Source organism: Nomascus leucogenys, chromosome 12 (genome assembly GCF_006542625.1).
Source record: "Nomascus leucogenys isolate Asia chromosome 12, Asia_NLE_v1, whole genome shotgun sequence".
Lineage (NCBI taxonomy): Eukaryota > Metazoa > Chordata > Mammalia > Primates > Hylobatidae > Nomascus > Nomascus leucogenys.
Window position 1 is genome coordinate 2844681 of NC_044392.1, and position 26132 is coordinate 2870812.

Genomic DNA, 26132 nt, shown 5'->3' on the forward strand with positions numbered 1-26132 from the left:
CAGGGATGTCCTCTCTCACCACTCCTATTCAACATAGTGTTGGAAGTTCTGGCCAGGGCAATCAGGCAGGAGAAGGAAAGAAAGGGTATTCGATTAGGAAAAAAGGAAGTCAAATTGTCCCTGTTTGCAGATGACATGATTGTATATCTAGAAAACCCCATCATCTCAGCCCAAAATCTCCTTAAGCTGATAAGCAACTTCAGCAAAGTCTCAGGATACAAAATCAATGTGCAAAAATCAGAAGCATTCCTATACATCAATAACAGACAAACAGAGAGCCAAATCATGAGTGAACTCCCATTCACAATTGCTTCAAAGAGAATAAAATACCTAGGAATCCAACTTACAAGGGATGTGAAGGAAGTCTTCAAGGAGAACTACAAACCACTGCTCAATGAAATAAAAGAGGATACAAACAAATGGAAGAATATTCCATGCTCATGGGTAGGAAGAATCAATATCATGAAAATGGCCATACTGCCCAAGGTAATTTATAGATTCAATGCCATCCCCATCAAGCTACCAATGACTTTCTTCACAGAATTGGAAAAAACTACTTTAAAGTTCATATGGAACCAAAAAAGAGCCCGCATCGCCAAGTCAATCCTAAGCCAAAAGAACAAAGCTGGAGGCATCATGCTACCTGACTTCAAACTATACTACAAGGCTACAGTAACCAAGACAGCATGGTACTGGTACCAAAACGGAGATATAGACCAATGGAACAGAACAGAGCCCTCAGAAATAATGCCACACATCTACAACTATCTGATCTTTGACAAACCTGACAAAAACAAGAAATGGGGAAAGGATTCCCTATTTAATAAATGGTGCTGGGAAAACTGGCTAGCCATGTGTAGAAAGCTGAAACTGGATCCCTTCCTTACACCTTATACAAAACTTAATTCAAGATGGATTAAAGACTTAAATGTTAGACCTAAAACCATAAGAACCCTAGAAGAAAACCTAGGCAATACCATTCAGGACATAGGCATGGGCAAGGACTTCATGTCTAAAACACCAAAAGCAATGGCAACAAAAGCCAAAATTGACACATGAGATCTCATTAAACTAAAGAGCTTCTGCACAGCAAAAGAAACTACCAGCAGAGTGAACAGGCAACCTACAGAATGGGAGAAAATTTTTGCAATCTACTCATCTGACAAAGGGTAATATCCAGAGTCTACAATGAACTCAAACAAATTTACAAGAAAAAAACAAACAACCCCATCAACAAGTGGGTGAAGGATATGAACAGACACTTCTCAAAAGAAGACATTTATGCAGCGAAGACACATGAAAAAATGCTCGTCATCACTGGCCATCAGAGAAATGCAAAACAAAACTACAATGAGATACCATCTCACACCAGTTAGAATGGCTATCATTAAAAAGTCAGGAAACAGCAGGTGCTGGAGAGGATGTGGAGAAATAGGAACACTTTTACCCTGTTGGTGGGACTGTAAACTAGTTCAACCATTGTGGAAGTCAGTGTGGCGATTCCTCAGGGATCTAGAACTAGAAATGCCATTTGACCCAGCCATCCCATTACTGGGTATATACCCAAAGGATTATAAATCATGTTGCTATAAAGACACATGCACACATATGTTTATGGCGGCATTATTTACAATAGCAAAGACTTGGAACCAACCCAGATGTCCAACAATGATAGACTGGATTAAGAAAATGTGGCACATATACACCATGGAATACTATGCAGCCATAAAAAATGAGTTCATGTCCTTTGTAGGGACATGGATGAAGCTGGAAACCATCATTCTCAGCAAACTATCGCAAGGACAAAAAACCAAACACCGCATGTTCTCACTCATAGGTGGGAATTGAACAATGAGAACACATGGACACAGGAAGGGGAACATCACACACCGGGGACTGTTGTGGGGTGGGGGAAGGGGGGAGGGATAGCATTAGGAGATATACCTAATGCTAAATGACGAGTTAATGGGTGCAGCACACCAACATGGCACATGTATACATATGTAACAAACCTGCACGTTGTGCACATGTACCCTAAAACTTAAATAATAATAAAATTTAAAAAAAAAGAGCGTGGCTCCTCCCCCACTTCTCTTGCTCATTCTCTTGCCATGTGACATGCTGGCTTCCCCTTCTCTATCCACCATGAGTAGAAGCTTACTGAGGCCCTCACCAAAAGGAGATGCTGGCGCCATGCTTCTTGTATAGCTTGCAGAACCATGAGCCAAATAAACCTCTTTTCTTTATAAATTAAAAAAGAAAAAAGACAGGCAAAAATGAGAAAAGAAAAAAAATTCATGGCACCTTGACATGTTGATTTCACTTGCCTTCTGACTGGGCCCCAGAATATGAAAGGGCTTTGGATGTGCCCAACCAACAGTCACCACTGCGGGAACACAATAAACCCATCGCTGATGTGAGTCATGATGGTGGATCTTTACATTAGGGGAAAATGGCATGTGAACGAACAGCTGCTGCAGGGGGAAGGGGGTCAGAAATCACTCCTGTCCCCACGTGAGAATGCAGCTGAAATTACCCTTGGTGACACTGGAAAGGGCAATAAGAAAATAATACTTGTTTTATCAAATGCCCCCCTCTAAGCTGCCCGAGCTGCAAACCAACAATTAAACCATGACCATAATAGCAGACAATAATTAAGTATCATGCTATCCAAAGAGCAAAAACTGAGAAGACAGTCCAAAGCCCAAATCCAGCATTGGTGTCTAGAGCAAAATAAAAGACTCTTCTCTTCAGAGACCAGCTGGCATTCAAAAGAAATAAAAGATTCTTTGGTTATTTACTAAAGTGGAAAAATAAAACTGGGCTTCAGGTCACTGAAAACGTTGCAGAATGTCCCAGGGTAGTGACCTTGTGCTTCACTTTAACGTGCTGGGCGACCTCCGGCCAGCTGCCCTCTCTTCCTCATCAGCCTGTAACCAGAGGCTCTGAGACTGCCTATCACTAGACAGAGTCCAGAGTCTGCCCTGTAGGTGTCAGGGATTCTGTGAGGGGCCAATGTATCTTTGTCCTTGGAAGAAATGTTTCCATAAAGTAAAAACACTGGCTGTGGAGCCAAAGACCTGGGTTCAAATTGTAGTTCTTGTTTTTTTTTTTTTTTTTTTTTGAGATGGAGTCTTGCTCTGTCACCAGGCTGGAGTGCAGTGGTGCCATCTCGGCTCACTGCAATCTCCACCTCCTGGGTTCAAGCGATTCTCCTGCCTCAGCCTTCTGAGTAGCTGGGATTACAGGCGCAAGCCACCACATCCAGCTAATTTTTGTATTTTTAGTAGAGACGGGGTTTCACCATGTTGGCCAGGATGGTCTCGATCTCCTGACCTCGTGATCCACCCGCCTCGGCCTCCCAAAGTGTTGGGATTACAGGCGTGAGCCACTGCGCCCGGCCTCAAATACTAGTTCTGAGAGAGCTAATTTGGTGACCTTGCAGAGCCTCAGTTTACCCCGTGTAAAATGGCTGTAATTTCAATCAAGCAGCGTTGCTAAGAGTATTATCATAAATGAAATCACATATAAAGCATCTAGCACATAGTATTAAATAATCATCAAATGGTAAAATCACCTAAAATAATTCCATTTTTGTTCAATTTATTTTTTACTTGACTAAGAGATGTGCTAAAGTCTCCTATAAGGATTGTCAATTTCTCCTCATATTTCTGACAGATTTTGCTTTATGTTTTCTCATTAGGTTACTTAGTGCAGAAAGACTCATGACTGTTAGCATTACTGTGGACTATGCATTTTATCATATGAAAGCATTCCCTGTGTCTCTTTTAATGTTATTTAACCTTGAATTTTACCTTTTTTTTTTTTTTTTTTTTTGAGGTGGAGTCCTGCTGTGTCTCCCAGGCTGGAGTGCAGTGGTGCAATCTCGGCTCACTGCAAGCTCCACCTCCCGGGTTCAAGCCATTCTCCTGCTCAGCCTCCCAAGTAGCTGGGACTACAGGTGCCCGTCACCACGCCCGGCTAATTTTTTTTGTATTTTTAGTAGAGACGGGGTTTCACTGTGTTAGCCAGATGGTCTCGCTTTTTTTTTTTTTTTTTTTTAACAGAAAAGCAATATTGCGATCCCTGCTTTTTACTTCCATGTGTTCTCATGCTATTCTTTTGTCCCAACCTTTTATTTTTAATATTTTGTTATTCTTCTGTTTAGCAGCATTCTTTTAAATGTTATCCAACCCAAGAATCTTTGCCTTGCAGTATGAATGCTTCCCATGTGGGCACCAGCTCATAGCTCCTTATGGCTCCTGCCTTCCCTGCCACAGGTCAGTCAGTAGTTGCTCTGCACATCACGGTAGAGGCTTCCTTTCCCCGTGCACCATCTTGGGGCCTCTCTCTGGGAGCCTGTGTTTGCTCCCTTCGCAGACCCTTTGCAGACCCTTTGCTCAGCATCTGAGTCTTGCACTCCGCTCAGGCACCTGACCTTAGCTCTTTGCCAATCCTTCAGAGAAGCCTCAGACAACAGCACTTCTGTGCTCTGGGCCTTATAACCGGTCACCCTCTCAGTCTCCTGCCCATCCTGAGCTCCTGTAACCTGGATCTGCTCCAGAGGCTGCCTCCTCTCCCCCCATTCGCTTTTCCCTACATGAGGCCTGGAGCCTTGAATTACTTTGTGGAACAGACACCTCCATCCCCACCCAGGACCCTGCTCCCCACTGCAGACCAGCACTGGACTGTGAAGCATGTGAAAAATTAACCTTTATTGTGTTAAACCACTGAGATTTGGGGGTTATCTGTTATATCAGTTAGCCATTACTGTTGACTAATAATACAAGCTTATTTCCATCATCCTGTTTTACGTTTTTTTTTGAGACAGAGTCTCACTCTGGCACCCAGGCGAGAGTGCAGTGGCATGATCTAAGCCCACTATAAGCTCCGCCTCCCATGTTCAAGTGATTCTCATGCCTCAGCCTCCTGAGTAGCTGGGACTACAGGTGCATGCCACCATGCCTGGCTAATTTTTCTATTTTTAGTAGAGATGGGGTTTAGCCGGGTTGACCATGCTGGTCTCGAACTCCTGGCCTCAAGTGATTCACCTCCCTCAGCCTCCCAAAGTGCTGGGATTACAGGCATGAGACACCATGCCTGGCTGTGTTTTATGCTTTTATTATATTTTCTTGCTTTTTTGGGTAATATTTCTTAGTTTGTAAGTTTTCTTTAGTGATTTGCAAAGTACACATTTTATTTTAAATTCTATGGGTGATTGTCTTTAAGCATTTTCAAAAGTACTCCTAAACTTGTATTTTCTCTAATCATCAAATTTAAGAAAAATAACATATTATACCATTTTACTTCTTCTTATGTAAGACAGTAAATCTTAAAAAGGTTTTACCTCTCCCTATGCCCTCTCCCAGCCATCAAACCATTGACAATCCAAGTAGGGACTTAGAGGCCCAAGTTACGCACAATCTTTCATGGTCACCAATTCTTAGTACCGTGTAGTTTTTCTAAACATCTCAGTAGGCTAAAAATTATATGTCTGTATTAGCTTCCTGTGGATGCTGTAACATATTACAACAAACTTGGTGGCTTAAAACACTAGAAATTTGGCCAGGCATGGTGGCTCATGACTGTAATCCCAGCACTTTGGGAGGCGGAGGCAGGTAGATCACCTGAGGTCAGGAGTTCTAGACCAACCTGGCAAACATGGTGAAACCCCGTCTCTACTAAAAGTACAAAAATTAGCCGGGTGTGGTGGCAGGTGCCTTTAACCCCGGGTACTCGGGAGGCTGAGGAAGGAGAATCACTTGAACCCAGGAGGTGGAGGTTGCAGTGAGCTGAGATCGCGCCACTGCACTCCAGCCTGGGCAACAGAGCAAGACTCCAAATCAAACAAACAAAGGAACATAAACAAAACCAGAAATTTATTCTTTCATAGTTCTGGAGGCCAGACGTCTGAAATCAGTATTGCTGTGCTTCAATCAATGTGTCAGTAGGGCCATGCTCCCTCTGGAAGCTCCAGAATAGACTCTGTTCCTGCCTCTTCCAATTTCTGATGCTGTTGGCATTCCTTGGCTTATGGCTATATCACTCTAACCTCTACCTCTGTCTTTGAATCACCTTCTCCTCTACGTGCATAAAATCTCCCTCTGTCGTCTTCTTACAAAGTTGCACATGGTTGCATCTAGGGCTCACCCAGATAATCCAGGATAACCCCATCATTTCAAAATCCTTAATTTAATCACACCTGCAGAGACCCTTTATCCAAATAAGGCAATATTTACAGGTTCCACACATTAGAACCTCACATTTTTGGGGGCCACCATTCAGCCTACTACAATGTTTTTGTAAGTTCCTAAGGAAGCCGATCAGAGCCAATTTTATGTGGCTTTTGTGCATATCTGAGGATAATATGTTACCTTTGTCAGTGAATCATATTTCCTGGCTGAATCTTGAGACCAATAACACCACTGACTTTGGACTTTGGTATTACGGAAAAGGAGTCTTAGGAGGGTTGGATTAGTTGTGGTGGTTTTGTAAATGAATATTTTATAGAATGAGGGATGACTGTGTACTTGCTTGTGTGAGTTGGTGTTGCCAAATGCTTGTAGGGATTTTTTATGATTCATCCTGAGCTCCTATGCCCTTGGTCTGCTCCAGAGGTGGCCTCTGCCTCCCCCTTTCCCTTCTACCTCACCCAAGGTCTAGAGCCCTGAGTTGCTTTGTGGAGTAAGCACTCCCACCCCTTGGAATGATTTCATTTTTCATCACGTTGTATCTAATTTATTTTTTGCCTGGAAATTCAATGAATCCTTTCACTTCACTGAGGACATTTTAGCCCTGGTCACCCCACTCCCCACCTTTTCCCCAGGGGAGGTGATGGCCTTTTGTATTTTATTATTCCTTCTGCTCCGTTTCATTGCTCTTCTGCATTTGTGCTTCCTGGATTGGCACTCTGTCTTCCATGTTTGTCTACTTTTCATTACTTAGAGTCTAGCTTGTCTACTACTTCAATGCTTTTATTTCTTACAAGGCAAATGCTGCTATGGTGGATTTTAGTTGTTACTGTGTGTTTAATTTCTTCGCATTCCTTTCTTACCTTCATCAATGTCTGTCTATCTCAGAATCTCTCCTCCCGCATTTCATCATCCATCTTCTATTGATCATCCATATTGCTTATATTTAAATGAGATTATTATGTCTATACTCATTTAAATTTTCTTGTCTATTATAGTAAAACATGTTTAGACAAAAATTTTTGTGTTTTTTTACGGAAATGGTTCTCTTTTAATGAATGGTATGTTTTAAGTGGCATCACACAAGTTTATTTTATGTATTTTTTGCTTATTTCTTTACTTATTTTTGGAAAGGGAGAGATCTATACTGGTTCAGTGTGGTCAACCCACAGGGAATGTGCATTTCTTTGGTTGAATAGTTTATTTTCCTGCTAAGAGATGTTGGAATTCAGTTTTGGGATCTTAAACTGGCAGTCAAGTTGATGTATTCTGGCCAATTCAACTACTCAGTGTAGCTCGGTTGGATTATTGTATGAGGATAATTTGAAGTAGTTTGTGTTTCTTTTTCTAGATGTGTTCTATGAAAAACTGAATGACCAGAAAGTGCCACCATTCTCAAAGCTACATTTATAGCTACCAGGCTATCCACATCCTCTCCTTCAAAAAATGTGTACATTCCTTTTGGCTACTCTCCGATTTGTTGAAGCCTTAAATCTGACAAAGGAGTACCCCACTGTGTGTGTGCTTCTCTGTTCAGTTCCTTTAGGAGGTCAGCTCTTGCAGTGTAAGTACATGGACCTTCTCTGTTTAAGGTTTAACTTGCTGTAGTTGCTCAGAAATAAACCCTCTGGAAGCTGCTGAACCTGCGGCCATAATTCCTGGCAAGAGCTGTGAATGTAAGCTTCACTTCTGGTGCCTTCTGCCTCCTCTGAGCCAGCTACCCACTTGCTGGCTGGAGGGAGGCAACACTGACCACAGTGGGGAATTGCTGCCCTGTGACTGATCTGAAACGACAGCAAGGGAATCCAGGCTTCAGGCACAGCCAGATGTTTTTCTAGCCCAGCATCCTCCCAGGAAGACAAGCTCCACTGGGCAGGGGTCCTGGTTAATCAAAACCATGCCCCCCAATGCCTGCTGCATGGTGACCAAAATCCAAGAATGGAGTTTTCAGTTTTCCCTGTAAGTTAATCATTAAGAAGTATCCCTGAAGTTAAAAAACAAGGACTATTAGCCAAATATGAACTTTATGGGCATTAGGAGAAGAAATCCGAGTGTCCACAGTGAGAAGTTCTCTACCTTCCATGGGTCCCAGATCTCTGCAGGGAAAGCACATCAGCAGAGGACTGTCTCCTCTCCCTTCCTCCTTCCCCCTCCACGAAGCCAGACAACTGTAGCTTCAAACTGAATCACATTTGCGCATAAGAAATGACTCAGTTCTTTTGAATATAACCAGGATCCCTCAACAGTGCTCCTAGGCTCCTCCCTGGCTTCCCAGCCAATTTATCCTCTGCACTGCTGCCACAGATCTTCCTGAAGTGCTCATATCCCCCCTAGACAATGAGCTCTTCCAGAAGCAGCTGTGTACATTCATATCTTCCTCCTTTTCACATGCCTGGGAGGGTCTCACCTCCACCCTGCATGGTGAGCTCCTACCGTTCTTTAAAGTGCAGCTGGAAAGGTGCTTCCTCTCTGTAGCCCACCCCCAACTGCCATACAGAATTATGATCTGTCCTTGCAGACACTTTGCTATTGTGTTTTGTGCATACTTCTACTGTAGCATTCATCACATTATCTTAGAATCTACAGCAGAAACTGTGGGTTGGATGATCTGTGCTTCATTTCCAAACCTCTCATTTCTCTCTACTATTGAGGCTCTAAAAGCAAAGCAAAATTGATTTCCCACTTTTTCCCTGCCAGGCGTGGCAAGTTCTGACCAATGAGATGTAGGGCAATGTCTCTAAGGATAGTGGTTCTTCCCAAATACACAAGCAAACTTTCATTAGGAGAGAGCTCCGTGCCCTTTCCTCTTCCCTCTTCTTTTAGACTGGAATACAGACGTAATGTCTGGAGCTGTGGCAGCCAATTAGGTAGCCATGAGGATGAAAGCCTCAGGATGGCAGACCAAGAAGGAAGGTTATGGCTTCCTGAGCAGTGGTACCAAGTCTGGATGGGACCTTCAGATTCTTGCTCCAGGAGAAAAATGAACCCCCATCTGTTGAAGCCAGCTTTAGTCTGTTTTTCTATTTTCATTCCTAACTGATATAATTTCTATCTATAATACTGAGAACTTCAAGGGGAAAAGCTGTTTCTTATTTATATTTATACCCCCGTGCCTGGCAGAATGCCCAGCACTAGTAAATGCTCCAAGTTTTTAAACTGGACTGAATGTTGTTACTGCCTTTAAAATGTTCCAATAGCTCCTTATTATACTGAGAAATCCATTCAGAGTTCTTGTCTTGGCCTTCAGTGTGTAAAGACTCCTCCTTACCCACACGGCCTTATTTGCCCACATGCATGCAGCTCCAGCCACGTCAAGTGGGTGCCCTTTCGTGGCCAGATCCTATATTTTCCCCTATGTTCATACCTTTGCTCTCTTACCCCTAGCTGGAAAGATTGCCTCTACAGTCCCAGGCAGAACTCCTCTCTCTCTTCTCTGTTACTGAACTCCATCACTTGGCTTGCACTTATAGCATCTATTTTATCTTGGAGGTACCTGTCTGTTTGACTATTTCCCCATTAGAATGTGAACTCTTGGCAGACAAGGCCTGGCCTTCGTCTGGACTTTGTGTTTCCGACTGCACAGCATCACACAGTCTCTGGCACAGAGCAGGTATTCATTGCATATTTTGTTAGATGGAATCAGACTACAGCCTGAATGGCAGACGGGAAAGAGCAAAGACTGACATTAGACAGAACATGTTCCAAGTCCACATTACTGGGTAATTGTCAGATCTCAAGGAAGGTCATTTATCCTTTCTGGGCCTCGATGATCTCATCTATAAAATGGGGACAGTAATAACTGATTCAGAACCTGGTGTGCTATAGGTATTTGATAAATGTTAGATAGAGGGGCAGAACCAAGAGCAAAGGGCTTTCCTTCCCTTTCTTATCCAGTTTTCATCTGAGCTGGCCCACTGATTATTAAAAACAAAACAAAAACAAAAACAAAACAAAACAAAACAAAACAAAACAAAACCCTCCAGCTCAACACCAGAAGCTGAGAAGAGGTTCCACTCTTATAGGATGAAACTTCTGTGTTCTATGTACTGATGACACAGGCAAGGGTGACAGGGAGGGAGAAGCTCATGGGTCTGCCCTCCTACTGTCAGCTGCCAGGCCTGGATGGAGTGCATTAGCCCATCCACCCCATTCTTGACACTTAGGAAGAAGCACTTGCCAGATGCTGTAGGTATCACCAGGGTTCAAGGAAAGGGGCTGCCTTCCATTCCACTCTCGTCACACACATCCAGGCAGGACCCATTTTCCAGCTCGGACCATACCCAAGGGTAAGCCTGCCTGTAGATTCCTGCAGCCAACCACTTCGCCTCTTGGGCACTCCTGGGAAGGGACCATCCTTGCCCAGCTTGCTGGAGCAAACCTGGCTACAGATCCCTCTGGTCACCCTCAGTGCTGGATCAGGGCTGAAGCAGGGTAGGGAGATGCATCTGAACGCCTTCTCCTGTCTGTGCCCCTGGAAATAGCCTCATGGGCTAGCCTGCTGCCTAGCCCATGTCCCTTCCCACCTAGCACATCTACTCCCACCCACAGTACAGCACCCACCACCTGAGATCCTTTAGGGGTGACTTACAGCCTGCTGTGCTTAGGAATACTCTGTTTGGGTAAAATGAACAACTATCCACCTAGCCCCAGGTGGGAGTTCTCATCATTTGGGAATTATGAGCCAGCCACGTTCTAGGTGCTTTATATATGATCACTCAATCTTCACAGCAAACTTAAGGAGGGCACCCTCTTTAATTACCATCTTAAAGATAAGAGAACTGAGGCACAGAGGGCTTAAAGAGCTCCCTGAGCAACACAGCAAATAAGAGTTCAGGTAGGCTGGTACCAGAGACCAGCTCTTAGCTATGACTTGATAGTGAATAAACAATAAAACTCATGGGACATAAAGAATCCAGCTGAATAATCAAACCAAATGGCCCAAGTGCAAAATGCAGTTGACACAGGGAAAAACCGACAACATTGTAAAACAAAACACAAATAGTATTCTCAGAGATACAAGATGATAACATATTGATAAAAACAAAAGTAGGCTGTCAAGAGCAGTCTAGAAACAGAAAAAGTAGTTTCCTTGAAATAAAAACAAAAGCAAGATTTCCAAAATAAAAAGGTAAAGAACAGGATAATTACTGTTGAGAACTGAATTAATGAAAACACAAGATCACTGGCAAAATAAAAACAGGATATAGAACTCTGAAATCACTAGAACAAAAAGCCAATTAAAGCAGATCAGCTAACAACAGGAAGAGTTAACAATAAAAAAAAGCAATACAGAAGCATAATGTATTTTGTTTGAAAGAAAGCATAATACATTTTATGTAAAAGAAATATAGCCCCTTGTACTCGTTTCCTATTCTTCAATGCCCATGGAACATAAATAAAACAAAAAAATTTGAAAAGTAAAAAAAGGCACAATGCAGTCAAAATAAAAATAATGAAAAGCATACAGAAATCTATAAACCACTTAGTAACTGAAAAAATTCTTAAATATTATTGGATTTAAGAGAAACCTAAATGAGTTATAGACTAGAAATGAGCCCAGTTGAACGCTCTATATGAAAAAGACAAATTGTCTAAACAAAAAACACACAAAGAACCAGAAACAGCAAAGACAATTAAATATCCTATTGTCCATCTAAGTGGTGAAGACTGAAAGTATTGACAATGTCTAGTGATACTGCGTGGGGTAGCAGGCCTTCCCATAGACTTCTGGTGGACTTGTAAATTGCTATAATATCTAGAGGAAAATTTGAGGTCACGTATCAAAATTTGCCTCCTGAAAATATATCCTAAGGAAATAAATGGACAACTGTTGGAAGATTCAGGAATAAGAATGTTGGAGTGAAAAGCTGAAAAGATTCACTTATTCAACGGGGGAATAGTTAAATAAATTATGGTGGTGCATACAATAGAATTCTCTGTACCCATCAAACAGGATGAGGCAGATCTATAGACATTGACATGATGAGATGGTGACATATAATTAAGTAGTAAAACAAAAACAAGTTACTAAGCCATGCATGTGGATGAACTTGGTTTAGAAACATGTGCATTACATTTGCTTTATGTACACATTGGCACACAAAATATCCAAAAGAATAAGTAGAACGAACAGACATTAATAGTTATTTTATGTGGTGTGAGGAGGGGTAAGATTACAGAGTAAGATTGTGGAAAAGTTTCGAGTTTATAAATTTGTTTAAATTTTGAATTTAAAAAAATGATTAACTGGCTGGGTGCAGTAGCTCACACCTGTAATCCCAGCACTTTGGGAGGCTGAGGCAGGAGAATCACTTGAGGCCAGGAGTTCGAGACCAGCCTGGCCAACGTGGTGAAACCCTGTCTCTACAAAAATTAGCCAGGTGTGATGGCGCTCGCCTGTAATCCCAGCTACTTGGGAGGCTGAGGCATGAGAATTGCTTGAACCTGGAAGGTAGGGGTTGCAGTGAGCTGAGACAGTGCCACTGTATTCCAGCCTGGGCAACAGAACAAGACTGTCCAACCCTCCTCCAAAAAAAAGAGAGTACCTAATTTGTATATAGAAAAATTCTATAAAGATATTTCTAATAAAAAAGATAATAACTAAATAAGGACTCGAACACAAAGGGACTTTTTGTGTTTGTCTAATTATGAGTGTGAGTTATCCTACCTTTGCTGCTGGTTATTCAAGACAGGTGTGTGTGTGTGTTGGGGGTTGAGGGAGAGGGAGGGAGAGGAGAAAAAGGGAGAGAGGGAGGGAAGGAGAGGAAGAGAGGGAGTGGGAAAGAAGGAGGGAAGGAGAGGGAGAGAGGGAGAGAGGGAGTGGGAAATAAGGAGGGAAGGGGAGGGAGAGAGGGAGAGAGGGAGTGGGAAAGAAGGAGGGAAGGAGAGGGAGAGAGGGAGAGAGGGAGTGGGAAAGAAGGAGGGAAGGGGAGGGAGGGAGGGAGAGAGGGAGTGGGAAAGAAGGAGGGAAGGGGAGGGAGAGAGGGAGAGAGGGAGTGGGAAAGAAGGAGGGAAGGAGAGGGAGAGAGGGAGAGAGGGAGTGGGAAAGAAGGAGGGAAGGGGAGGGAGGGAGGGAGAGAGGGAGTGGGAAAGAAGGAGGGAAGGGGAGGGAGGGAGGGAGAGAGGGAGTGGGAAAGAAGGAGGGAAGGGGAGGGAGAGAGGGAGAGAGGGAGTGGGAAAGAAGGAGGGAAGGGGAAGGGGGAGGGAGAGAGGGAGTGGGAAGGAAGGAGGGAAGGAGAGGGAGAGAGGGAGTGGGAAAGAAGGAGGGAAGGGGAGGGAGAGAGGGAGTGGGAAAGAAGGAGGGAAGGGGAGGGGAGAGGGAGAGAGGGAGTGGGAAAGAAGGAGGGAAGGAGAGGGAGAGAGGGAGTGGGAAAGAAGGAGGGAAGGAGAGGGAGAGAGGGAGTGGGAAAGAAGGAGGGAAGGGGAGGGAAAGGGGGAGGACCGAGTGAGCACACATAAGTACAGCTGTACGTGTGCATGCTATGCATACTGGCTGGGATGGCAGGCTGGGGTGGGAGAATGAGGAAGGGACAGTGTCTTGCCACTCTATCTCCATCTTTCTGCAGCTCTCAACAAAACTGGGAAGACCTCTTCTTACTTCACATTAGCTCCTTTGAGGTTGCTGTGGCGCCACGAAGCCATCCAGACTAAGGACTGATGTAATCTTTACCTTCTTCGGACTATTTCCTATTTTGGGGTCCTCAGCATGCCCCCCATGACTTCATATTTCTTGCTATGTTACTCTGGAGAGGACGTTTCCTGTATTGGTTTTGATCTCGTCTTCCTGAGGGCTAGAAAGGGCATCTCCTGTCTCCCCTCCACCCCCATAGCCACCATTCTCATCAGTGAAAACGGTCCTCACTACTGCCCAGAAATCCATTCATCAACTTCTTGTAATTTCCTTGTGCCAGCCACACCTAGACCTGCTCTGCTCTCCTTAATTCCCAGAGAATTAATGCTGTGCCTTTTAGGTACGTTACGGCCGCTATGCCATGGATGAACACATCCTTCTCTTTAGCGGATGTGTGCCAAAGCATCTAGAAATGAAGTATCATGATGTTGACAGTGTACTTTCCAGCGGCTCAGCAAAAAGGAAAACAAAAGGATGGAAAGAGAAGAACAAAGAAAGCACATAAGCATATATGGCAAAATGGTAACGCCATTTGGGTGTAGGCGGTAGGTGCGTAGGTACTTGGTGTACTGTTGTCATAAACGGTAGTTGAGAAAAGTTGGTGTGATCGCTTGAATGTCCCCTGAATTTTCTTTTTCTCCATCTCCACTGCCACTGCCTGGCTTCTGGCCTCCTTGTCCCCAGCCACACTCTGGAGACAGCTTCCTTACTGGGCTTCCAGGCGCAGCCCGTCCCACTCCGCCCATTCTCCAAAAACTGCCAGGAGCTGTCAAAACGCAGCCTCATAGCCCCAAGGCCCTCTCTGCTCCCCACAGCCTCCACCACCAGCTTCATCTCCCATGAAAGCCGCCACCCACCAAATCGCAGGTGATCATCCAGCTGCAGGAACCATTTCCAGCTCCTTGAGGCTGACCACGCTGCTTCACTCTGCCTAGAAGCCCATTACCCTCCCACCCACCTTCCTCCTTGGCTACCTGGCAACCTCCTCTCCTTCCTTCAGGACTCAGCTCAAGGGTCACCTTTTCCAGAATAACTTCTCCCATCTCCTCCTGTCCTGCTTTTTCATTCCCCTTCCTCATTGTGCCACCACCTGGTTCTGGACAGACATGTATGTCTGCTCTTTGTGAACCATGGCCACATCTCGTTCATTTATGTAATGCCAGCACCTGGCACAGGCACAGCCAGGTAGTAAACCAACAGATATTTGTGAATATGAGGGAATGAATGCATCCATGAATGATGTTCCCAGTGAAGAAAGTGAGAAAACCTCTTGATTTGCACATGTGTATACTAAAGTCAAATAGTCATTATGTTCTTGATCCACTCATTGTTCAACCACTAGTCACTAAGGAACTATCATAGATCCACTAGGCATATAACTACCTTTATACTTGGGTCTTGCTTCATTCATTCTTTCATTCGTCAAACACTTGACACTTGTTGAGCCGGGGGCACTGTGCTAAGAGCTGGGAGACTTGCAAAGATGAATCAGGCAGAGACCACAGCTCCAGGAGGGGAGGTAAGGCATGAGCATAAATAAGGGAGAAAAGTGGTCAGTGTCATCAGGAAAATATATGCAACAGGCAATGGAAGTTCAGAAGAGGCAGAAAGGACTCCGAGGAGCCCCGCAAGAGAGGGGGTGAGGGATGACCTCCTGGGTGAGCTGACATTTGCACTTGACTTTGAGGGATGGATAATTTTAGATGTAAGCCTTTAGAGGGAAGAGGGCGTTCCAGAGGAAGGGCAGAGTAGAAACAAAGGCCCTCAGCTAGGCCATGTACAGGGGTCACCAGTAATTCTGCTTTGCCAGAATGTCATTGAAGAGAAGTGGAAAATAAGGTTGAGGAGGGAGGTTGAAGTTGCTGTAGCCTCAAAGGCCAGAATAAAATGTTTATCTTTTATTCTGTGAGCGTGGGGTGGCCATGGAAGGTTTCTAATCAGCGGGTGAATTGATCAGGTATGCTTTCAGAAGGTTATACCAGCAGTGCTGTGCGGGATGAATGTGCATATTTAACCTGTCCCCCTAACAATGCAAAGTCCCTGTGTACACTGCTGACCTTATTTTGCTCAGAGTGTAGCTAAAAAATTTGTACATATTAAATACTTAATACATTTCTTTAACATTAATTGAACTGTGTACATCAGTGAATATCTGTATTTCTTGCAGCAAAACACCCATTCAGCCAGTTCTCCTTAATTGGAAACTCTTACATGCAGGAATCTTCTCCTAGCTACACTTCTGTTCCTTTTCTTGGCTCCTCACTATTCCAAATCCTTAGCACTTACTTCCTGGATCATTGTAACAGACTCCTGATGGTGCCTCCCCATGAGCTCTCTACACTGCAAATAACCCTGGTGGACTGACCCTGCTCAAGAACCTTCCATGGCTCCCTCTTAGTTATTGGCATTTAAGATGGTCCATAACCAGGCTATACTTTAACCCTATCTATCTCCCATTCCTTATCTATGTGTTTCCCCTACTCCAGCCAGACTGTTTCCTCCCCAATTCCCTTGTTCTATCCTCCTTTCACACCTCCGCTCATACTGCTACCCCAACCTGCCCTTTTCCTCCTAACTCACCTGAGCCACGGCTCAAGGCCCCATTTTGCCAGCAGGGCAATAGTGCGAAGATTCAGAAAGACCTGGGTTCGGATCTCAGAGTTTTGATTCCCTGTGCAAACTTAGAAATGCTATGCATCCTCTTGGAATCTGAGTTTTCTCATCTATAAAATGGGAATCACAATAATGCCTATTTGTTATTAGGGCTTATTCTTATTATTATCAGTAGGGCTATTGCAGGGAGTTAATAAGGTAGGCTCTGTGCTCAGTAAATGGTGATGGTTCTTTCTCCTCTGACTCCTTGAAATTCCAATAAGGAATTCCTGGAAGGAAGTTACATTTTGATGGCATACCTATTTTGAAGGAATTTATCTTTTGAAGAAGTACATACCACTGCTTGTCTTTTGCTGTTTACTTCCTCCACAACTCTAAAATACAAGCATTTCTGTCCTCATTCTAAAGATGAGGAAACAGCCTAAAAAAGGGAAGCAATCTGCCAGGGGCCATATAGCTAAAGCTGAGTTAGCACATGCTAACTGTCAGAAATAACCACAGCAACTGTTATTAAATATTCACTATGTTCCAAGTACTATACTGAGCATGTTATATGCAATATCTCATTCAAGTGCTTTATCCTGAGATCCATACTCGACAGAAGAGGACAATGAGATGCAGAGACGATAAGGAACTTCCCCAAAGTCCTGCAAACAGTACACGGAAGGGTTGGATTCAAATGGGGGTCTGCGTGCCTTCAATCCATGCCCTCAGCTACTCTGCTGTAACTGTGCTATCTGGGCCAGTGAGGTGTATGGACTTGGCATGGAGCCCTGAGAGGCTGAGACAGAACTTTCTAGATTTTCTAAGGCATCCAGCATAGCAACCACTACTGATCACAAGGTTCTCCAGGTGAGGCAGGCGGGCCAGGCACTGGCTGGAAGGCCTGGTGATGATGCCGATGATGGCTCCCCTGAACAACTGGCGATGGTTACTTTGCCAGCCCTGACACTTACCCAATGGTGCAGCCGGCCTCTGCTTCGATGGTCCAGATGCAGTTGAGATTATGTTCATAGGGAGCTGGATACCCGGGTGACAGCACCTGCCCCGACACCTCTCCTCTCACTGTCCCTCCACACTCAGCTGAAAGAAATCCCAAAAGAGTGAGCTTCATGGGGTGGCCTGAGCTGCCAGCAGTCATTCAGCGGCTCCTTTTGCCTGTTTGCTCCTGAGTCCCTTCCCTCTCATTCATTCCAAGTGATTGAGCACAGCATATTAAAAGGTCCTTGGATGAGACTTCTATCCAGAACCTATAAAGAACCCCTACAAATCAACAATAAAAAGACAAATAGCCCAATTTTAAAAAGGCAAAGGATTTGAATAAACATTTCTCCAAAGAGGATATATAAATAGCCAATACATACATGAAAAGATGTTTAACATTGTTAGTCATTAGGGCAATACAAATCAAACCCACAATGAGGTATCACTTCACACCCACTGGGATGTTATAGGCAAAAAGACTCCACAAGCGTAGGTGGGGATGTGGAGAAACTGGAACTCTCATCATTACTGATGGAAATGTAAAATGGTGCAGCCGCTTTCAAAAACAAGTTGGTGGTTCCTCAAAATGTTAAACATAGTCACCATAGCAATTCTGCTCTTAGGCATATACCCAAGATAAATGAAAATGTTTTCACATAAAAACTTGAACATGAATGTTCATAGCAACGTTATTCATAGTTATCAAAAAGTGGAAACAACCCAAATGTCTATCAAGTGATGAATGAATACACAAAATGTGGCATAGCCATACAATGGAATAGTATTCAACCATAAAAAGGAATCAAGGTGGCTGGGCATGGTGGCTCATGCCTGTAATCCCAGCGTTTTGTGGGGCTGAGGTGGGTGGCTTACCTGCGGTCGGGAGTTTCAGACCAGCCTGACCAACATGGAGAAACCCCATCTCTACTAAAAATGCAAAAAATTAGCCAGGTGTGGTGGCGCATGCCTGTAATCCCAGCTACTCAGGAGGCTGAGGTAGGAGAATCGCTTGAACCCAGGAGGTGGAGGCTGTGGTGAGCCAAGATCGCACCATTGCACTCCAGCCTGGGCAACAAATGCGAAACTCCATCTCAAAACAACAACAACAACAACAGCAACAACAACAACAACAACAACAAGGAATCAAGGCTTGCTACATGCTACAATATAGATGAACTCTGAAAACATTAGTTAAGTGAAAGAAGTCAGACACATTGTGCAATTCCACTTATATGAAATACCTAGAATAGGCAAGTCTTAGAGACAGGAGGTACATTAGTGGTTGCTAGGGCCTGGGGAAGGGGACAACGGGGAGTGGCTGTTAATGGGCATGGGTTTTCTTTTGTGGGGGACAAAATGTTCAAAAATTAGATTGTGGTGATGGCTGTACAACCCTGTGAGTATACTAGTCACATGGTTAGGCTTTGTGTCCCTACCCAAATTTCACCTTGAATTGTAATCCCCAGATATTGAGGGAGGAACCTGGTGGGAGGTGACTGGATCATGGGGCCAGTTTCCCCCATACTGTTTTCATGATAGTGAGTGAGCTCTCACGAGATCTGATGGTTTTATAAGTGTTTGACAAGTTCCTCCTTCTCTCTTTTCTCTCTCCTGCTGCCTTGTGAAGAAGGTGCCTGCTTCCCCTTCCGCCATCATTGTATGTTTCCTGAGGCTTCCCCAGCCATGAGGAACTGTGAGTCAATTAAACCTCTTTTCTTTACAAATTACCTAGTCTCAGGTAGTATCTTTATAGCAGTGTGAGAACAGACTAATATAACTACAAACAACTGAATTGTACACTGGTAAATAAAAACAGTCCCTGAGTGTAGGGCTGATTGCCTATTCTGTGACCAACCTCCTCAAAGCCTCCTGGGGAGGAACATGCAAGTACTTCAACCTGCTTCTTGATAGCAACAGGACCTCTGCTAGCTTCCAGGACAGCAGAGATCAACAGGATACTGCACTCCCCTGGAAGAGTTCACCATCTAGTAGAGAAGACAGCCACACTGTGTGCTATGTGTCCTAACAGCAAGTAGCAGCAGAAGTGACCAATCTCCCTGAGCAAAGGACAGCGAGGGCCAGGGAGGGTGCTGGTCTCAAATGAACCTTGAAGAAGAAGCGAGCGTTGACCAGGTCAGTTGGGTGGCAAGGGTAGGATGGGAAGGAGGGCACTGCAGAGAGAGAGAGAGGAGTAACTGCAAAGTTCCTGGAGGTGAGGAACAGCATGGCAGGCTGGAGGCCAGGGTATGAGATAGGGAGATGGGGGAGATGGGACTGGAAAGGTGAGGAAGCATCACAGGTTGAAGGACCTTGGATACCAGGCTGTCACATATTCACTGTTCCAGGAAAGAACTTCAGTGTTTATACACGTGAGTTAATTGACGGCATGACCCGTCAGTGAACTTTGAATGTTAGGAGGAGTCACTGTGGTGGCAGTATGAGGGGTACGGCAGGGGTGAAACTGGAGGCAGGGAGGCAGGTGAAGAGGTCTACATTCCCCATCGCAGCAGTCACTGAAGTCAGAAGTTGGGGGTTGCTGCTGGTCTTCTCCTCCTTCCTTCCCGACATCTAATCTGCCTCTGAGACCCAGTCGCTAAACCTGTGTGATATTATTCATGTTTGACTCTACTTTGCCCACATTGCTAGAGTCTTGACTCAGGCCCTCGCAATCTCTAGGCTGGCACAGTTGACCACGCTCTAGGCAGTGCCATCAACAGATCTTTATCAAATGCAAACAAGTCACTGCTTGCATTTACTCTCCAAATGAAGTCTAAACTTTTCAGTAGAGCCCACTGAGCCCACCAGAGTGGCTCCCTTTGGCCTCCCTGAATTCTTTGGTCCAGCCTGATGAAGTCCACAAGCTCTATTTGAATGGAGGACCTCAATAAACATCCTCGCTATGACATCTTTTGTAACATACCTCCCCTCTCCAGGTAGAACTGACACTGCCCTCCGTTGTGTCTCCATTACAATGTGAATAGATTTCTATTGTAGCATGTGTAACGTGTTATTAAAATCATGTCTATTTCCTCCACAAGACTATGAGCTCCTTGGCAACAGGGACCTTGTCTTATATCTGCACATCAAGTACCTAGTATACTGTTTGGCACATTATAGATACTTAACGTTTATTGAATTAATGGATGGCTGGATGATCAAATGAATGGAAGCAGATTATTGCTTTCCATGCAAATTACTATAAGCGTCTGAATCAAGGGAGAATGAGTACAAATGAAGAGGAGGATATTCATTGCAGAGCTATTTAGGAAAAGGAATAGTTGGTTAGGCAAGATGCTAGAAATAGGAGAAGAAGGGATCAGGGTTACAGATGGAAGACTGACCCCTACCTGTTGCTATAAAAGACCTATCAAACATTTCATCAACCCCTTGGTTTCACACAGGACCACTAAGGAAGGGTTGCAGGAGAGGCCCTCTACCAGACCCTCTGCTCAAGCTTCACTCTTCTGTCCAAGGGGCTGTTGGGGTGGGAGGTGCCAACCTGATTGAAAGATGCCAGGCTGAATGGGCCCATGGCAGGGAGTAGGGTGCTGGTGAGAGGACGGACTACAATTGTGGGGAGAAGGCTTGACTGGTTCCACAAATAGAGGAAGTAGCTAGAAAGGTGGGAGGGCATGATCCATGTCCTTGGTTAGAGCTTCCTTCCATATTCCAGATAGAGAAGGACCTCCTGCTTCCTGAGAAGTGAGGATTTGGAGGCAGCAGCACTGGCAGCACGTCATCATGGACAACTAGATACCTTCCCTGGGGCCTGGCAGGTGGGCAGGAGGGGGCTGAGTGGGCCAGCATGCAGCAGATTCAACAACATTGAGAACATATAAGTCTATTCTTTCTAGTCTTCTCCCTTCTTCCCACCCCAGAGCCTTGGCTGCTTTGTTTGGGCTGCAGAGTCCACTCATCGAAGAATAAAACATTTGGATGTTTTAAGCTATAGCAGTCCTTTGTGGCAGACCATGATGAAGTCGACCACAACATGACATATACAAAAATATGCACACAATCTCAAATACACAGCCTCACTCCCCTAGCAGGCTAGAGGCAGTCTCAATGGGGAAGGCCTCCAAGGTTCTAGTGTAAGTCTAAGTTTAAATGCTCTTATACTGCTTGAGTGAACCCAATAAGTCCAGTCCAACTGGCATATTTGATATTCAAAGTAATCTTACAGTGAATCCTTTCTGCAAAGCAAATAATTATCTTGTAATGCGAGTCATCATCCCTCCTTTTCATTTTGTGTGCTCTGGCTTGCTCGTCTGTGGCATTATACTGTTGTGTGTTTATGCAAGCATCACCCTTCCTGGCCTGAGATCTGCTCTTCTCCGTATTCCTAGTGCCTAGCATAGTTCCTGGCACATGAATGAGGGGAGATACAAAAAGAGAGATGGAGGGTGAAAGGGAAGATATGCCTGAAGACCAGGTCAAAGGCAAAGGGAGAGGAAGACCCTAAAGGCTCCATAAGGGCTACTGTTTTGGTCTGTCCACTTGCAGAGGGTCCACTTAGACCCTCCACTGGATAACAGTGTTAAAGATCCTGTGAAAGTGTAGTCATCTAGGGGAAAAGAAGCATCTGTGGCCATTAACACTTCCCACCATGCCAGTTCACACTTTCACCCTTGCACATGCTCAGTCTAGAATGTCCACCTCCCTTCCTCTCCCTCCTGTTGGTGAATTCGAATCCATTCTTCCAAGTCTCAATTGAAATATCACCTCCCATGCAAAACATTCTCATATCCTCCCAACATTTTGCACTTAACTCTTTTTACAGTGCTTCTCTTATATTATACTTATCTGTTTATATGTCTATTCTCCATGCTAGAGTATGGGCCCCCACAAGGGCAGTGAACAGGTTTTATTCTTCATTTATTTCTCTGCCTCCACAAATACCCAGATATACCATGTGCACCAATTCTGGCATGTGGGGCTTGGTAGGCATGTACGTGTTTTTCCAGTGGAGGTTTTGTTCTTACGAGATTAGCCAGTGCTGGCACAGATACGTTGAGGTTGTGGGACATGGGCAAGGGGGTGGAGAGAGAGAAAGATCCGGTTTTGGAAAGGGAGGAGGCAGGACGAAGCAGTATGGGGGAATTCACATTAGCAGGGAGATAGGTGGTAAGAGATGAAAAGGCCAGACAAACAGAATGACCAATTTTGCCTATTTTGCACTTCTGCCCCAGATCACTGTCTCTTGTCCTGTGACACATGTGTAAAGATTCTAGAGAACCTCTGATGACATTCTGGAAGAACCACAGGTTTAACAAGATGCAAGATCATTATTGCATTCTTTATCAGTGAGAGCAATGGTTGTTCTTTATCTTACTCTTTCTTTTGACATTCCTCCAGAAAACGGAGAATGAGCCCCATTTTTCCTACAGGGAAACTGAGACCCAAAGCGGATGGGAGACTCATTTGAGTCTTGGTGTTACAATAAGCCCTGGAACTCAAGCAAAAGCCCCATCTCTCCCTTTCTAATGGACTCTCCCCCCTCATCGCTATCACCCGTGTTACAATTTTGAGGGCATGACTTGGCTGTGGTCCCACTTGCTAAATGTGCGACAAAGGCAAGCCACCCACCTGACTGCACTGCTGCATGGGTGTAATGAGGTGTGAAAGTGAAGAAGTGGAGAAGGGGTGCAGGTGAACCATGATGCCTTTTAGCAAGAGGATTCAGTCCAAGTAGATGGCCCCCAGGCCCTGGAGCATGGGGTCTAACTGGAATGAGACCAGGGCTAGAACTTGGTATTATGGGAGACCCAAGGGTTCCCTGCAGAGGAAGAGCCCTCCTACCGACACAGGTGGGCAGAAGCCGGTCCCAGGTCCGACGCTCTCCACTCAGACACAGCAGCTCCTCACTACCCCGCAGGCTGTATCCAGGGTCACAGCTGAAGGACACGGAGCTCCCTGCAAAATGACCTTCATCATGAACCTTGTAGCCAAACTGGGGGGTTCCTGGGTCCTCACATTTGATGAGTTCAAAACCTGGTGAGGAGAGAAGAGGTAGAGTGAGTAAGACCTATTGTGGCAGAAACCATGCTTCCTCTCTTCCCTCAAAGCCCACGTCCTCAAGGAAGCTGTCTCAACCACAGACCCTGGCTTCTGATGGATTCACCAGTCAGGATTTCCCCATTTCTATGCTCAGTTGAGGGTTTATTAAGGAACATTCATTTCTCTGTTGCTATATGTAGATGATTTCTGCTTTTAATAGTTTTCAGGCCTAAGGTCTGCATGTTCTATTTCTTTCGTTTGACCCCATAGCATTTTTGCTAGCAGGAGCATTCTTTTCATTTTGCTCCTTGAGACATTCTGATAAGACGGAGTAGTATGGAGAAGTCACTTTAAATGTATGTTTAAAAGCTTAGTTATGACCTGCTTAAACATACGCTGTTGAAATGGGCTGGAATAGGAAACGGATTTATGTAGAGCTCCCACTCCATGGTGCTATACATGTGTTCTCTCTCATTTGTTAGTCACAGGAGTCTTACAGGTGGGTATAATTATCTGCATTTTACAATGGAGAGCATTGATTTGGGAAGGTTAAATAAACTGTTCCAAACTTACACAATTTTCACATGATAGAAATGGAATTCAAAGGTGTCTCTAATTACTCTTCCACTGAACCTCTTGTTGTAACAGGCAAGGATCCTCTGCCAGGCAGCCTTGAGCTCAGACGAGGGGAAGCCTGACTATACTCCGTGCATTATTTTCCCCAATAGCTTTATTTATTGAGATACAATTCACATACCATACATTCTCCCATCTGATGTGTCCAATCCAATGTCTTTTGGTAGATTCACAGAGTTGTACAGCCATTGCCATAATCAGCTCTAGAACATTTCTGTCACCTCAAAAAGAAGTTCCATACACATGTTCCCCCCAACTCCCTCAGCCCTAGGTAACTGCCCTTTACTTTCTCGCTCTATGGATTTGCCTGTACTGGACAGTTCATATGAAGGAACTCAAACAATATGTGGCCTTTGAGACTGGATTCTTTCACTTAGTGCAATCTTTTCAAGGGTCATCCATGTCAAAGCACGTATCAGTACTTTACTCCTTTTATTTTTTTAGACAGTCTTGCTCTGTCACCCAGGCTAGAGTGCAGTGGCACAATCTTGGCTCACTGCAACCTCTGCCTTCTGGGTTCAAGCGATTCTCCTGCCTCAGCCTCGCGAGTAACTGGGATTACAGGTGCCCACCACCACGCCCAGCTAATTTTTGTAGTTTTAGTAGAGACGGGGTTTCACCATCTTGGCCAGGCTGGTCTTGAACTGCTGACCTTGTGATCCACCCGCCTCGGCCTCCCAAAGTGCTGGGATTACAGGCATGAGCCACTGCACCTGGCCACTTCACCCCTTTTTATGGCCAAATGCTATTCCATCGTATGAACATATCACATTTTGTTTACCCATGCATCCACTGATGGACACATATTGGATTTTAAAACAGTCTTAAGAGCACATTCTTTGTATCTCATCGGCAAGCAGAAGCTCAAATAAATGAATAAAATGGGAAACCCTGACTTCCTTGTCCACATGGATGCAAGAAAGACTTACTGGAAAACTGCAGTTCAAAGCCCTTGCTGGTGTTTTCAGCATCAGTGATGAAATCAAGCCACAGACTGCTGGATGTGCTGTTCAAAGTCACCTCCATCATCTCAGAACGGCTGAATACTCCTAGCAAACGGGCGGAGTTGTTGTTGCCATCATAAACCTGGACACAGGAGAGACCCCCAGCCCAGTGTCGTCAGCATGACCTTATGTTGAACAACACTTTCTTACCCCACAACCCACACTCCTGGAGTTTAGCACTGGTAACAACTATCAGAGGCACAGTGAGTTATCAGATGCAAGGAAGATGGCAGAGGGAAGCTATCAACTGAGCAAGTTATCTCATTTTCCCTTGATGTCAGTTCTATGCTCAGCCCATCTTTAGTGTGAATCTAGTCTTTGGGAACTGACTGCTATTCTAACCTTTCCAGTGGAGATCTGTTCTTGTTCCCTCAATGCCCATGTAGCACCAGCTTGCTCTTTAGCAGCCTGGGGAGGCCAGGTTTGGGTTGCCTGCTCGTCAAACCATCTGTTTCTTCAGAGAGACAGGCTGAAAACATTCATCTCTACATTGCTAAACCCTCAATCCTGTCCTTCCAGTAGATGAGGCAGCCATCCTCTCACCTGATCCCACCCCACTGTGGCAGTAGCCTGTCTTGAGCACTCTGCTGGACATCATCCCTGGGATCTAGACACCAGTGTGTCATGGTGACTTTTTCTTCCCCAAGCTCAGCCTCTGCCCCTTCCCTCCTAAATGAGGGCTCCAGCTAGGGCCTGCTGGGCTTGCCAAGGGTGGAATCGTACAGGCATCTGGCTTCCCTCGTTTCCATCTGTCCCCTGAACTTCTTAGTACCAGCAAAGACAACAATCATCAGAATAATGAACTGGCTCCCCAGGTTTCGAGGTTGCTGCTCCTTTCCAGATAATTGTACAAATAACAACAGAAGTTGTGATTGAGTGAAAGACCCCCTGGTGCTTTTGTAAATATCAAAGATGGGATCTCTGAGTGGGTGATGAATATTTGTGCATGGCACACAATGTGATGCCAGCTGCCAGCAAATTGGAACAATATTTCCATTGTACTATTTATGAAGCAAAGCTTTCTAAAAGAAGCCACCCTTCAAACTAACAGTGTTGTATATTATAGAGATTTGTTTA

General features: G+C 44.7%; 1 protein-coding gene across 13 annotated transcripts in view; it reads right to left on the bottom strand.

Moving 5' to 3' along the window:
• The window catches only part of CSMD2 (CUB and Sushi multiple domains 2), a 675146-nt gene that overhangs the window by 191289 nt on the left and 457725 nt on the right, over nucleotides 1-26132 (bottom strand). For all 13 annotated transcript variants that reach the window (XM_030823365.1, XM_030823367.1, XM_030823372.1 and 10 more), the window contains 3 exons: nucleotides 24981-25137; nucleotides 23218-23409; nucleotides 17391-17517 (listed from right to left, as the gene is read on the bottom strand). In XM_030823365.1, the coding sequence (XP_030679225.1) occupies nucleotides 17391-17517; nucleotides 23218-23409; nucleotides 24981-25137 (476 nt within the window). The remainder of the gene's footprint in view (nucleotides 1-17390; nucleotides 17518-23217; nucleotides 23410-24980; nucleotides 25138-26132) is intronic.